Consider the following 16088-nt stretch of genomic DNA (forward strand, 5'->3'; position numbering starts at 1 on the left):
GAGAAAGAGAGAGAGAGAGAGAGAGAGAGAGAGAGAGAGAGAGAAAGAGAGAGGCAGAGAGAGAGACAGAGAGAGACAGAGAGAAAGACCACTTAACAAATTACTACAATATAATTGACTTTTGTTTATCTGTCAGTGTCTGCTTATCTACCAGCTGAGCTAAAAAAAGCAAGCTCGGTTCTACATAGGCCTTGTATCTGATTTGCCTTAAATCTACAAAAGCAAAAGACAGGACAGAACTTTCTGGAAGGTATTACCTTATACCACCCTATGTTATGAGCCTACCAGCATGTATAGGTAGAGGCAGTATAGCCAGTCTTACTCCTGTTTGGGTGAAAGTTGACTTGATTCTTAGACTTTTTTTTTTAACCCAACAGTAACATTTATTTCAGATATTTTTTTATGTATGGATCACTCAAGATAGATACACAGAATCATACAATATACATATAATTGAATGTAATCAGGAATGTACATTTTAAATTAGCTTTGCACCATGCATGACAGTGCTGTGCAGCCAGCTTTCTATGCCAGTAAATCTAAGCCTGAACTTCCTGATGTGAGGTTTGTCTCTGCAAGACTGGTTGAACCAGAGCCTCAGGACAGACACTTTGATTATATAAAGACCGAGCGACACCTAGTGGATCCCAGAGAAACGTCCATTTTCTCATCCACACCACATGCTCTTAGAAAGAGCAAACTATCAAAAGCTGCAAAGAGCTTCACTGAGAGGAGGCTTGTGACCCTGTAACACGGAAAGAGCTTTGTAGGCATTTTAATCTCCTTTGAGTTCAAAATGAGAGTTCATCTTGAACCATCAAGAACCTAGATAAAATATGTTTATACTTTATAACCTCAGCCCATATTAACAAACACACTTATATCATGACCCTCACCCACAAAAGCATACATGTGCACGTTTGTAGCTTTAAAAAAAAAAGGTTGTTTCAAAATATAGTTTCCTCTACATAATGCACTTCATTTTTTTTTCACTTTTTAAAATATTGAGGCCAATCTACTAAATTGATTTATTGATTTTTTTTTTTTTTACCTGAAACCTGAAAGGCCTGTCCTAGAGAAGGCAGTATATTCCAGAGTACTTCTGTGTGCAGAGCATGAGGTGTGTAGACAGGACGAGCTCTGTGCACTGCATCCTGAACCCCCTTCTTGGTTTACTAATTCTCTTGCTCCATCGCCAGAGGCATTGTGCCATCCATCACCAGGCAAAATAAACATTAAACAGTGGGGGTTCATTGGTCCCCGACAAAGGTGTCAGGGGTGGGATCTCTGTACCTGGATCTAATCAGTAATGACCTCACAATGAGTTTAAAAGTACTTAAGTAGAAGTCATTTTACATCTCTTGTCTCTCAGTTCAAGACTCCCTATCAAGGCCCTTGAAGAATACCATGAAGTTCTCCTCCACTCCAGGTCTGGGAGGATCCAGCATGTGTGACTTCACTAATGAAAACAGAGTATACTTTGTTTTTCCTCAGCATGAGTCCATCTTGGGTTTGAGGCAGGGTCTCTCACTGGCCTGGAGTAGGTGGGGCTGGCATTCCAGGCTGGCTGCCTGTCTCTGCTTCTCATTACACCCAACTTTTTGCACATGGGTTCTGGGGATTAAACTCAGGCCCTCATTTTATGAATATCATCATCTCCCAGTTATTATGACTATTGCATGAGATAATACATTTGTAAACATTTATACAGTACAATGAATGAACCCATTGACCTTTGGTAACCATCCTAATCATACCATATCAGTGATAACTTAGTAGTTTTAGATCCTGGCAAAGGATACTCCAGCTAGGCTGGGGTGGGAGAGGGTAGAAATGCATCTTAGAGTCAGAGGTTAGTATATAGTCATACAGTCATTAGGAAAAATTTCCCAGAAATTTCTCCTACCTCCTGGCTCTTGTGGAAAATGTTGTTATGAATGAAGGAGACCCAGCTTAGACCCCAGATTAGGCACAACCCGCACCGAAACACCAGTTCTCACAGAAATCCTATATTAATCGGGGAGCGGGGAGAGTTAAAGTGGCTGCTTTCTGACTCAGACAGAACCAATGACCTTGTAGGTGTAATTTTTTAAGAAGAAGAAAAGAGAAGGTCTGTGTTAGCATGGGTTGCGGTGCCATGGAATGTTTTGATTGGGCGTGTTAGTTAGGTGAGCCAAAGGGGGCTTTTGATTGCTAGACTTTGATAGCTGGAACTTGGTAGTTGTCTTAGTTAGGATTTTATTCTGCTGTTAACAGGCATCATGACCAAAGCAGTTCTTATAAGGACAACATTTAATTGGGGCTGGCTTACAGGTTCAGAGGTTCAGTCCGTTATCATCAAGGCAGGAGCATGGTACAGGAGGAGCTGAGAGTTCTATATCTGCATCTGAAGGTTGCCAGCAGATGCTGGCTTCCAGAGAGCTAGGACTAGAGTATTAAAGGCCACACCCACAGTGACACACCCACTCCAACAAGGCCACACCTCCTAATAGTGCCGCTCCCTGGACTGAGCATATAGGAACCATGACAGTAGTCAAACTCAGGAGTAGGAAGTGTCCAAACAAGGGAATAGACCTTGGTGGCTAGCTTTAGGAACATAATCTAATGGTTTTAAGCAAGGCAGAGGGAATGGGAGAGAAAGACAACGCCTGCCAGAGCTATGCAGGCTACACTCAAGCTAGCCAGAGTCCCTTCACTAAATGTAGGTGTTCAATCATCTCAAGACTTTGCTTTTAGTTCTTTTGAATATATGCCAAGTGGTATGTCTGGATCATATATACAGTATTACTATTTTCAAGGATACACAGATATGGGATTTTTTTCCACATTAGGTGCACCATTTTTACTTTGCCCTAGTAGAGACATTTGTAAAGTTCTTATATTCCACATAGATCTCCAACCTACCCCAGGGCTGGTTCGAGGATCAGGTGCCTGGCTACAGCACCTGCAGACAGACCCCACCTTCTTCCAACGGGGGCTGCAAGACGGAACCGGGTAACTGCCTTTCTTTTCCTCTTCCCTCAACCCCAGCCGTTCAGGAGGCCGGGCCAGTGGGGACAAAGAAGCCGAAGGTGCCCCACAAGTGGAAGCCGGCAAGAGGCTGGAGGAGCTGCGCCGACGCCGTGGGGAGACGGAGAGTGAAGAGTTCGAGAAACTCAAACAAAAGCAACAGGAGGCAGCCTTGGAGCTGGAAGAGCTGAAGAAAAAGAGGGAAGAGAGAAGGAAGGTCCTGGAGGAAGAGGAGCAGAGAAGGAAGCAGGAGGAGGCTGATCGGAAAGCTAGAGAGGAGGTAAGGGCTGCCTGGCCAGGAGAAACCTGCATGTCCCCACATCCTTAAGTGCATGGCTCATGACCTTGTAGCCCAGAGAGGACCAGCCCTCCCACCCCCTGCCAAGGGAGTCCCCTGATGCTCTTCCAAGTGTGTGCTGTTGGGCAGTAATGAACCTGATAGCTGCGTCAGTAGAGTGCTCACTCCAGCGTGCACAAAGAAGGCTCTAGGTTCAATCCAGAGCAGTACATATACCCAAGTGATGGAACACCCCTGTAATCCTCAGGGTGGTGGATCACTCAGGAGGTGGAGAAGTATCGGAAGTTCAAGGTCATCCTCCTTCTCTACACATTGAGTTCAAGGCTAGCCTGGGTTACAGGAGACCTGCCTCATATTGATAAAATAATAATAACTTATCATGGTGATAAACTTAGCAGGCACTGGCATGTTTCTGAACCCTGAGTACTTGTGTCTCCATTTTTCTAGATGAAGAAACTGAGGCGCAGCGGAAGTTGTGAAATTTTCCCACTTAGTCTATTGTTCTCTATAGCCTCTCAATAAAGAACAGTGGGAAATCTGAGAGAGATGAAGAGTCTACCACCTCACAGCCAAGCTAGGAAGCAGGGTGTGGTGGGTGTGTGCCAGGAAGCCTAACATTGGAAGGCTGAGGCGATAGGATCTTGAGTTCCAGGACAGTCTGGGCTCTGTAGTAAGTTCCAGTCTGGCCTGGGTTACACAGAGAAACTCTGCCTACAGGCAAAATCAAACAAGAAGAGACAGAAAAGACAAATAGCTGTTATATGATGTCCAATATTTGAAGTCTTCATAGAAATGTTATAGATTATTGCTTGTGTGTGTATGTGATATGCATGTGTGTGTGTTTTGTGTGTGTGTGTGATATGCATGTGTGTGTGATATGGATGTGTGTGTGGTGTGTGTTTGTGTGTGCCTGTGTGTGGTGGTCAAAGGACAACTTTGTGAAGTTGATTTTCTCCTTGTTCATTTTCTGTGGGTTCCAAGGATCATATTCAGGTCTCAAGGCTCCTACCATAAACGTTACTGCTAAGCCATCTCCCTGGCCCAAACGTTTCTCCAAGCAGACTAGAATGTACAGAAGCTAGGATGGTGTCTGCTTTGTTCACTGCTGTACACCAGGACCCAACATGGGGCTTGGTGTGCCACCCGAGCCCTGTCACAGTTGACAGATGCATTTGTTCCATTCTTAGCACGGAACAGATCACGTTAGAAGGAAGGAAACTTGGCCTCAGAACATGAGAAATATGCTACATCAGCCTCAGCTTAGATTGCTACGGTTTACAAAGTGCATTTTTTCCCTTTCATCCTGGGGAATTCTCATTTAATGGGGAAAGGAGCCAGGAATCTAATCATTAGAGTGACTTGTTTGAAGATGTTTTGACGGAATAAGCATGGGGAACCTGCTTCTCCAGCTCCTGAGCCTAGAACTTTCCAGGCCTCATGCTCCTATTCCCTCAAAATATGTGAAAAGATTTTCATTGTTTGTTTGTTTTCTGACAAGGATGGTCCACAGTTTCCCTAAGTTGTGTGGAAAGTTAATTATTCCAGTGTCGCTTCCAACTCCAGCTTTCAATGAGGCCACCACCTAAAATGATGTCTTCAGTTGAGTCAGGGGCTACCACAAAATCATCCCAATTGTCAGACTCATATAGTTTGCTAGACTTGGTACCATAGACTTATAGCCCTTTTTACACAAAGGATTCCATCTTGATAACTCTTCCTGGAAGCAGGTAGAGGGGGCCTTTGTATTCCTTTGCATATTCAGAAGTGGAAGACTGCCATTAAGTGACTTACAAGATGTGATGGTAACCTGTCACCTTCAAGGGAGACTTGTCTAGCAGAGTGGCAGTCTAAACATTTCACACATGTTTTTCTAAACTAGTTATCATGACATTGGATGATTGCTGTGATCCTGTTTTATAAATGATGAAACTGAGGCAGGTAGCAGGTCAGACCAAGGGCACACTGATGGAAAGTGCCCCTCCAGAATGCAAGTCCAGGCAGCTGGACTCCTGTGCTCAGGGTTATTCTCTCCTGAGCACCCCAGAAGATAGACCAACATACATAATAGGGTTAAGTCTGTTGCACTCTGATTGACACTCTTGGGCTCACAGCACTTGAAGCACATTGTGATGCTATTTGCTCTGTCTGTCTCAGGAAGAGAAGAGGAGGCTAAAAGAAGAGATCGAAAGGAGAAGGGCAGAAGCTGCTGAGAAACGCCAGAAGATGCCAGAAGATGGCCTGACTGAGGACAAGAAGCCGTTCAAGTGCTTCACTCCCAAAGGCTCATCTCTCAAGGTATCTTCCCAGAAATTTCTTCCTATAAAATGTCTTCTCCAGTATCATAGGAATCTTATTAGAGCCCCATGAATTTTTGATCATCTAAGACTTCCTTGGCTTCATGTAACTCTTTGCTCGCCTGTATTAATCAAAACATCTTAGGCTTGTTAGCATAAATAACAGAAACTTATTGCTCACAGTTCTAGAGGCAGAAAAGTCCAAGATCAAGGAAGGCATTAGCAAATTCAGAATCTGGTTCTTCATAGATGGCATCTTCTTACCCTGTTCTCATGTGACAGAAGAGAAAAGAAGGGGCACACAGCTCCCTCTGGCTCTCTAAGAAGAGCACTAATCCCATTCATAAGGAATTCACTCCTTCTTATAGAGCACACTGGGAACTGGACAGCACAATATGGAGGGCTACAAACATTTGACCCCTGACTCTTTCAGCTGCTTTTTATGTTAATTTTGTGATTACTAAATGCAGAGCAACTGGAATTTGGTCCAGGTACAAACTGCAAAGCTATTTCTATAGATGAGATGCAACTTGGACAGGGTCCATTTCCGGGAGAATTCAGTCTGACTACTCTCATCATGAATCATGGCTCCTAACTTTCAGGGTAGAAGTGCTTTCCCAGAGAAAACAGGAACAAAAAGGACCTAAAGTCAGGGAGACTGTGGAGTGGTTGAGATGTTGGGGAAAGGCAGCTGACTCAGTTGGGCATTTATTACCAAGTCTCTTTATTGCTTTGAATACTCAGTATGGTACCTTCTATACTGAAGGTATTTAATAAATATTTGAAGATAACTAGTAAAAGAGTGAGTGAATCCTCAGAGAACCCTTAACATTTGAATCTTGTCCTCATCCTACCGTCATCCTAGCTAGACTACAACCATCAATAATGTCCAAAGCCAGATGGAGACACAGCCAGGCTCCCATGGCTACATGTACATGTAGTATATGAAAGTGACCAAAAGCCAGGCCCCTATTACCTATATTTCCTATTTGTCAGAACGTTTTTATGTGAATGTGTGTGTGGGGGGGTACACATCTGTGGGGGGAGGAACATGTATGCGTGAATATGCACATGTGTAGAGGTCAGAGGTCAACCTCAAATGTTCTTCCTTAGAAGCTATCCACCTTTATTGTTTTGAGACAGGTTCCCTTCTTGGCCTGGCACATGCCACCTCATCTGGGCATGGGACCTGGGGATTGTTCCTCATGCTTCCAGGTCACATCATCGACTACATGAACGGTATCCGCAGATCCCAGAACTTGTTTTCTCGAATAATTTCACTTAGTTTTTATGATGGTATAAATGCTGGTCATAGGTTTTTTGTTTGTTTGTTTATTTTGACACAGTGTCTCACTATGTAGCCCCAGCTGTCCTAGAACTTGTTATGTGAACTAGACTCACTTGTCTCTTGAAGTCCACTTGCCTCTGCCTCCTAAGTGCTGGATCTAAAGGCATGCATCACTGTGCCCAGCTTGGTTACAGTTCTAACACTTTCCAAAGTACCATTGTCAACTGGGTAATAATGATTTGGTTTATGGCAGACACATGTACAATACCAGTACAAAATGACAGTGTAGGTGTCCTAGTTTCGGTAAGTAGGAAGGAAGCATGATGCTCACAGGATAAATTGCCCAATGGACAGTGTTTCTCAGAATGTATCTTTATTGTTAGGAAACACATGACTTTTGTACTTCAACACTCATCTCGGGTCTGCTTTGGGAAAATCCATTTGATTTGCATGTTGAAGCACACTATTGTTTATCCCTGAAGGAAGTCAGACGGGGCAGGAACCTGGGGGCATGAGCTGGTACATAAGACATGGAGGGGTACTGCTTACTGGCTTACTTCCCACGGTTCACTCACCTTCCTTTCTTATAGAACCCAGGACCACCTGCCCAGGAATGGCACCACCCACAGTGGGCTGGGTACTCCCCATCAATCACTAGTTAAGAAAACACCTACAGCTTGATCTTATAGAGGCATTTTTCTTATAGAGCGAACTGGGGTTCCTCCTCTCAGGTGACTTTTGCCTGTGTCAAGTTGAAAAACCATCCAGCACACCAATATGAGCCAGAGTGGGATTTTTGAATTTTTTTGATATTTATAGCATAACTAGCTTGTTCTGCATACTGTGAGAAAGAAACATGCTACCTCTTGATATGAATACAGTTGAGTATCTCATGGGGAATGATTCAGAACTCACAAAGGGAACCACAGCCAAACCAGGAAGCCCTCACGGCCAGCACAGCAAGGCCTACAATAGGACAGCTTCATTTCTGAACACTGAAATTGGAATTTCATGACTTTATGTCATGAAATAGTCTTTAAACCACTTAATAATGGAAATTTTTATTAAAAATGGAGGCTGGAAAGATGGCTCACCAGCTAAAAACACTTGTTGCTCTTGCAGAGGACCTGGGTTCGGGTCCCAGCACCCATTTGGTGGTGAGCAACCATGTATAGCAACCATGCTCTAGAGAATCTAATATCTTTTCTGGACTCCATGGACACTGAATACAGACATACATACATATAGGCAAAGCACTCATACATATAAGATTTAAAAAAAATAAATCTTTTTAAAAAAGTGCTTAAGGCTGGGTGTGGTAACTCACTCCTTTGATTCCAGCACTTGAGATGCTAGGGCAAGAGGTTCGCCAGTTCAAGGCCAGCCTGGACTATCTACCTAGTGAATTCCAAGGCAACTTGATCTAAAAACACAAAACAAAACAATAAATGTTTTCCCTTGATTGTTTGGCAGCTTTGTGGCAAACACATGGCTTGAGGATCAATGGAATTAACAGAAAAACAAAAGGAACAACAGCAAGGAAAGCAAGTCACCCAGCCCTGGAAAAGAGCCCTCCCTCCTCCCTGCTTATCTCCAAGCAGCCACCAGGGCAGCCTGTCCCCAGTCCTGCTCTTTTGTTCTTGCATCAACAAATAATCAAAGAAAACAATGTTCTCTCTTCCTGCTTTAAAATCTCTCCCAAGTTGAGTCTTCCTTGAACAGTCCTGATAACATGAGGGCAGTCACTGAAACTTCTAGATCCTATCTATTCTCAGCTCTGGACAAACTGGGGCTCCTCCTCCCCTACTCTTTAATTATCTCTTCTCTACCAAGCTCCTGAGGGTCCTCACTTCTCATTTAGAAGCCCCTTTCTGTCTTCTCTCTCATGGAGCTGCATAGGTTAACAATTTAAAATAGATGTACAGAAAGGACCAGACGATTTTTAATTTCTACATAATAGGATGGGCAGTTAGGTATACGCTGTCTGCCTCTTGTCCCAATGGCAAGTTCCTTAGACAACTTTCTAGAATTTTCCTAAACTCAGCTTATCCTATAACGGAATGCTAATACCTCTTGATTCTGTCCAGACTACAGCATTGGTTATAACCATTCTGACAACCAGGTGGTACTGTACACTGCCAATGGGAAGGGAACAGTAGAATGTTGACCTCAAAATAGTGCTAAATGGTATATTTTGTTTGTTGCTTATGATTTCCACTGTCTGGGAAACTCTAAACAGGAGTTCTCATTGCCTGATTCTGGTAGCAATGAATGATAACATAAACAAAGAACAAATTTTAAATAGATTAAATCTAAAGGCTTTTGATATTGTTGGTGTTTGAGTTTATTGATGGAGAAATAGTGTGTGAGGTAAAGAAAATATACAACTTATTACCTAAAGCTAGCAGTATTGTCTTCCCTAAGTTCTATTAAGATGATACCGCCACCTCCTGGCAGGGGCACCAACTTACCTCCTGAACTTCCTTGAATATTGTGCACAGTATTTAATTCATAAATTCCACACTAGAGCAATCGGTTAAGGCATTTTCCAGCAAGAGTCAGTAAATAGAGGGTGCATCCGATGGAAATTAAGAGAATGAAGTCAAGCTGGACTAACTATTCCAAATACAAAAGGGAGGGACAGGAGTATGCCACACTCTCGTTTGAGTTCCTGGGACAGCCTAAGTGAGCAGGACAACCCTCAGTAAGATGCTGGCAGAGCCACACACATACAAACAAGGCGCAGCTCTGCCTGTACTGCACTGTACTTCCCATCACCCTCTCTGTAAAGTATTTGACTTGTAAAAGTAAATAAATAAAACATGTAGCTTCCTCTCTAGTTCATGCATGCCTCCCTCCCTTTCAAAAGTTCATGTGGGAAACTGAAAACTATGAAACGCAGCTCAAATATCAAAACTTTTGAAACTGTAAACTATAAAACTCAGTTCAAATATCCAAACTCCTATTTTGTCTTAGAGATGTGGCATAATGTTCTTCATCATGTTTAATGTGGTACCTACTACTGGTATTTAAATGTTTTCCAATTCTGAAGGACCCTTTGTTCTCTTAGTCTGCCAAGTAACACACATGAAGAAAGACTCCATATCTTACCCTGTCCAGAGATCTACTATGGTGACCTGGCCTAGGCTGATAAGATGTGAATGTTCCCTTCTCTCAGTCAATTTGGATAAGCATAACAGATTGGTATAGACTGAGTAGTTATCATTTGCCAGGTATGGTGGCTTTTGCCTGTCAACCCAGCATTTAGGAGAAAGAGGCAGGAGGATCGAGAATTCAAGGACAGCCTACACTACATAGTAAGGCCTAGTCTCAAAAACCAACCAACCAACCAAACAAACAAACAAAAAAACAACCAAGAACCTAAACCAAGTAAACATTTGTTTTCCACAGTTTTGGAGATTGGGAAGTGTGAGGTCATCGGTGTGCCAACACTGCTGAGTTCTAGAAAGGGTTTTCTTCCTCCTCCACAAACGGGCACATTCTTGATGCTGTCCCTTCATGTGCCAGAGAACAAGAAAATAGGAGAGTTCTCTTGTCTTTTCCATCAGTGTTCTAATGCCATTCATGAGGATTTCACCTTCCTGACACAATGAACTTCCAAAAGACCCACTTCCAAATGTCATCGCAGATATATCTATAAATACATGAATAATTAGTCATTGGTCTGTATTATGGAAGGTCATCTTACTGGCTGTTTTTTGCTCCCAGTACCCCCCACCTCTCTCCTATCTCCTTTCTCTCCCTCTTTCCATCCCTCCCCCAACTCCCCTTTCCCCCTTTCCCCCTCTCCCTCCTCCCTTTCTCTCTGCATTCTTCGCCCTCTTCCAATCCTAGCTTCCCCAGCCTCGATCCATTATCCATCATTTCCATCCCATCCCATCCCATCCCATCCATCTCGCTTGTTCTGAGGTGGCTTTTATTGGTGGTTCAAGAATGATGGTGATGTGGTTGAAGGGCACTGTGCGTAAGTCATGGACCACAAAGCAGGCCCAAAGGTGAAACCTGTGTCTTTCTGGGTGTGCCTTGCCTTCCGAGAGTGCTCAGAAGGTATTTCAAAGGCACATTGGTGTAGTCTCCATTGAGTCGTGTCTCGGGCTTTCACCCTTCAGAGCTTGCCCGAGTTAGGACTTTTCCACACAATGTTTCCTCTGCATATTCACACCGCTTTTCTTTTTTCTATTTCTAGATAGAGGAACGGGCAGAGTTTTTGAATAAGTCTGTGCAGAAAAGGTAAATAGAGTTGACTGTTCATCTGAGGCTCATCAGCTGTCTCGCACACGGAGAGATCCTCCTGTCTCATGTTTTCATGTCTATGCTCATTTGGCAGTGGTGTCAAATCTACTCATCAAGCGGCAGTGGTCTCCAAGATTGACAGCCGGCTGGAGCAGTATACCAATGCAATTGAGGTGAGCACTGGTCCCTGGTCAGTCCTGTGAAACAGATACAGGCTGTGCTACATACACGATCACAGAAACTCTTAGACTGATGGATGAGTCTGGCACCCTGATGTTAGAATATTAATAATGATCTCCATTAACTATGAAGTAGCTATGAAAAAGCACATTTAAGACTTTTAAATAGATTGTTTTTAACACCTGCAGTCTGAATTTTTCTTTGAAAAAAAAAGTAAATGGATTCAATGAATAGATTTTCCTTTCCTTTCAATTTCTTAATTTGGTGTGTATGGATATTTTGCCTGCACCTCTGGAACTACAGTTATAGATAGTTGTGAGCCACCATGTAGATGCTAGAAACTGAATCTGGGTCCTCTGTAAGAGCAGCGAATATTCTAAATCACTAAGCATTCTCTGCAGCCACTAATAAATTCATTGATATATACATTATAAGTAGTCACAAATGTATCTTCCATTTTGTCTGCAGAAATCTATTAACAAACACAGTAATGTAAAATAACATCAAGATGAGCGCCAACTTGTGTTTAATCAACCTACACTTTAATTGGTTGGTTAGTATTTAAGGGGTCATAGTTTTAGGTTTCTATCAACTTTTTTTTCCCACTCAGTTTACCTGGGAGTGTGATTATGTTTGGAAACAAAGTGTCTTTCTCATCTTGTACCAAAAGAGTGGCATCAGTGAGCAAGATGTGGTGCTGGTCTGTCTGTTCTGTTTACATAGACTTGAGCAATGGTGTTGACCTTTTGTGTCAGGGCATCAGCAGTGAAGTCATTGGCTTGGGTTTGTTTGCTCTTCTCCTCGCCTTTGTACTAGGAGTGGAGATGCTTATACAGTGGCTCAGAGATGGCGAGCAAGATTAAAAAGAGAGGGTCCTATGATTTATCAGGTCCTTAATGAAGCACCAACACCCAAGGTGGGATTTTTTTTTTTTTACTCACAAGATTGGTGTCCACTAAACTATAACAAACTGTAGACAGTTAATTTCTCTGATTGAATTGAATGAAGCCAAGACTGTGGCCTCGGACTTTGCACAGACTTGTAGGCTCATGGCCACTGAAGATGCTACTCATCCCTGCTAAACTGTCAGCCACAAACCAGGGCTGACGGAGACACTTGTGCCACTCTGGCTTATCTTTGTTTACAGCCAAGAAAATATCTCAAAGACACCCCCTTCTTACTTGTATCCTTTGTTCCTTCCAGAATATTCTCCATGCTGTCCTGCTTCAGCCTCTCGGTCTTAAAGAACTTCCCTGCTTTAGGGCATGTACACAGTCTGTCTTTCTTCGTAGAATTCGGCCTCCTATCCCCTTTACCGCTTCTGAGTCTCTGGTAGAATCTGGTTGTAAATGTTACTACCTTAGTGTACCCTTAGCCTGACTTATGTTCCCAAGCTAAATATCATTCCCCCATTATGGGCTCTCTTCTCGGACTGTACTGCAATCCATTATTTTCGTAGCATTTACTACAGTGTGAGAAGAAGCACTAGTATACCAGCTACTGTCATTTAGCCTATCAAAATACAAGCTTACTGTAGCTTATGGAACAAACTGACTGGCTTTGACAAAGCTTAGCAAAGTTCACATGCACAAGGTTCTAAAACACTGTCTTCTAGGACTAAGGAGTTGGCTCACAGACAAAGCACTAGTTCTTTTTATAAATAAATACACACACACACACACACACACACACACACATTATAGGTAGCCACAAATGCATAATAGGAGGCAGAGACAGGGATTCCTGGAGCAAGCTGCCTAGCTAAACTATCAGAATCAATGAACTGCAGGTTCAGTGAGAGACCCTGCCTTGTATAATGGGGAGAGCAAACAAGGAAGACACTGGACATCATTCTCTGGTCTCCACATACACATTCTCCCTCTCCTCCGTCTCCTCCATTCTCCTCTTCCCCCCACACACACACACACACTCACATGCATATTTTTTTTAAATGCCTATCTACCAGAGAGGCTTGGGAACTAGTTCAAGCAATAAGAACCTAAGTTTGAGCCCTAGAACCCACATAAAAAAATCCACACACATTGTAAACCAGGGCTAAGGAGGTAGAGTCAAGCAGATTCTTGGAGCTCACTGGCCAGGCAGCCTAGCCTAGCTGAATCCATGATCCTAGGTCAATGAGAGACTCTTACTCAAAAAAAAAAGGGGGGGTAGATAACTCCTAAGGAAGGGCACCTGAGACTGATCTTTGGTCTCACACACACACACACACACACTTGAGCCCATATGAAGATGTATACACACACATACCTCTGGCCTCCACATACATGCACACATACATAGACACACATGAACATGCAAACATACATGCACACCAAAAAAAAAAATCAGAAGAATTGGCGTCCTCTGTCACTGTAATGATAGAGTCCTAAAATGTTCTTTTCTGAAAGACCCTCTGCTCTGATGGTTTGTGTGGAGGCTCACACGCAGCATCAGAATGGAGTCACACAACAGAAATGACAAACCCTTTCTGATGGAAGTTCACACCATGATAGCTTCGGTTGATCATACTGAGTAAGACCAGCTCACTGTAATTTTGTGAGGACAAACTTCTCAACGTTCTCTTAAAACTTATTTACACATTTCAGGGAACAAAAGCTTCAAAGCCTATGAAGCCTGCAGCATCTGATCTTCCTGTTCCTGCTGAAGGTGTCCGCAATATCAAGAGCATGTGGGAGAAAGGGAGTGTGTTTTCATCCCCCTCTGCCTCGGGAACACCAAATAAGGTACAGGTGTGGCTCTCATCGGTTTAAGTTTTGAAGAATAGATTTTTTTCTATTTGTGTTAGGAATTGCCTTCAATCACTACAAATGCAATAAAGAATGTATAATCTGCACTTGGATTTGCACCCCTACCAAAAAAACAAACAAAACAAACAAACAAAAACACAAGCTCATAGAGAATGTATTCGTAGGGCTCCCTGTGTACTCAGCCGTGGCCATGACCACTAAATGAAGTGTTTGAGTTTAATTATTAGCCATTAGTGTTGGAATGGGATGAAGGGATCTGAAAGAAAAATTGATAATCCTCTTTTATCATTTATTTTTATTTTACATGTATGGGTATTTTATCTGTATGTGTGTCTGTGCACTGTATGCATGCCAAGTGCTTGCAGAAGTCAGAAGAGAGTGTTGGATCCTCTGGGACTGCAGTTACAGAAGGTTGGGAGCCACTATGTGTGTCTGAGAATTTGACCTGGGTCCCCTGGAAAAGCAGCCTTTTCTCTTAACCATTTCCAATGTCAGAGACATCAAAAGGGACAAAATCAATAAAATAAATATATATTACAAAAGAGAGTTTATTTAATTGACTTATATAGTGAAGGCTGGGTTAACAACAGCCAGCTGCACACTGGAGAGGCTCAGAACACACTGGAGGTGGTTGTTTGGCCCCCTCAGTGCTGGGTGCTTCAGCAGTCCTAATCTGGTGATGAAGTTGGGGCTTTAGTCCACATTGGAAGGGTAAAAACATTGGGTTTCCAGGGCAGCAAAGGAAGGCCAGTTACTGAACAACAGGACAGATACACTTCCAGCAAGCCATGAAGCAAACAGGCAAAGCAGCCCCTCTTCATATCAGACCATGGCCAGAAGGTGCTGCCATCTAGAGATGGGGCACTAAGTGTCTTTCCCCATCATCTCTAGTTAATCTTTCCTTCAGTCAAGTTGACAATCAAGATCAACAATTGCAGATTTAAGGATACCTTGGAGTTTTCTCAGAAGATTTCCTGGGTAAATGTACTTTTTTCTTTAAGAATTGAGATGATTGGTTTGTTTGTAGGAAACTGCTGGCCTGAAGGTGGGAGTTTCCAGCCGCATCAATGAATGGCTAACTAAATCACCAGATGGCAACAAGTCACCTGCTCCCAAGCCTTCTGTAAGTAGTCCGGGGATTTCTGAGTCTCTGATCTCACAACTTCCACAGCAAAATGAAAGAACAGTTGGCTCACTAGGCAACTAGGAAAGATGGCTTTCCTGCCTGCTGCTACTGCTGTGGAACACTCGGTGGGCGTGCAGACTCAGCTCCAGAGTAGCTGCCACGATTACCCGCAGGCTAAGACAGAGCCTGGCCTCTGCCTGACTGCGAGGGGAACTTAGCCTAACAGTGTTGGGCTCTTCAGTTAAGACCCTCTGCATTCATCTCTTTTTTCCTTTGTTTATTTACCTACTTATTTATTTGGCTTCTAGTCAACAAATCAAACACAGGAATTTGAAAACAAAAGCCATGCTACTGTGGCTACTTTTCTATTCCAAGTATTTCAAAACCTATTCCCAAAACATTGCATATTTTGACTGTTTTGAGACCATGTTTTCTAATTTTACCTAATTTCTATAACTTAACACAAAATACAGTTATTGAGCAGCTATTGAAATAATTGCCCTTATATTTTATTATATATGTAATATAAGTTGGATGATTTGTTTTCAACACCTGCAAAGGAAAAAAAACATAAAAACTTGAAACTGGAAAACTGGAACCCCTCTCCCATGACCAGTAAAAATGAAAACTTTAAAGGCTAGCTACATTGTTTTAGGGAACTAAAAACTTCATTTACTACATGTAAGCTTGCTATGCAAATATTCCTTTAACTCTCTCATTGAATATATGTAATTGCCTTACTCTGCTTGTTAGAATAAACAAGCCATTCACACTCTCCAGTCAGCCTTCTCTGCTAAGCTGTTTCTGTAGCTTTCCTGGTACCAAGGTAGCAGAGAATGAATTGTCATAACTCACATTCATTTTTTAGTTT

At 42.7% G+C, this 16088-nt stretch overlaps 1 protein-coding gene across 6 annotated transcripts in view; it reads left to right on the forward strand.

Moving 5' to 3' along the window:
• Positions 1-16088, forward strand: part of Cald1 (caldesmon 1) — a 179865-nt gene that overhangs the window by 154681 nt on the left and 9096 nt on the right. For all 6 annotated transcript variants that reach the window (XM_028768348.1, XM_028768345.1, XM_028768346.1 and 3 more), the window contains 6 exons: positions 3031-3289; positions 5462-5602; positions 11097-11140; positions 11238-11316; positions 13930-14067; positions 15119-15214. In XM_028768348.1, the coding sequence (XP_028624181.1) occupies positions 3031-3289; positions 5462-5602; positions 11097-11140; positions 11238-11316; positions 13930-14067; positions 15119-15214 (757 nt within the window). The remainder of the gene's footprint in view (positions 1-3030; positions 3290-5461; positions 5603-11096; positions 11141-11237; positions 11317-13929; positions 14068-15118; positions 15215-16088) is intronic.

Source organism: Grammomys surdaster, unplaced genomic scaffold, assembly GCF_004785775.1.
Source record: "Grammomys surdaster isolate TR1022 unplaced genomic scaffold, NIH_TR_1.0 186, whole genome shotgun sequence".
Taxonomy (NCBI): domain Eukaryota; kingdom Metazoa; phylum Chordata; class Mammalia; order Rodentia; family Muridae; genus Grammomys; species Grammomys surdaster.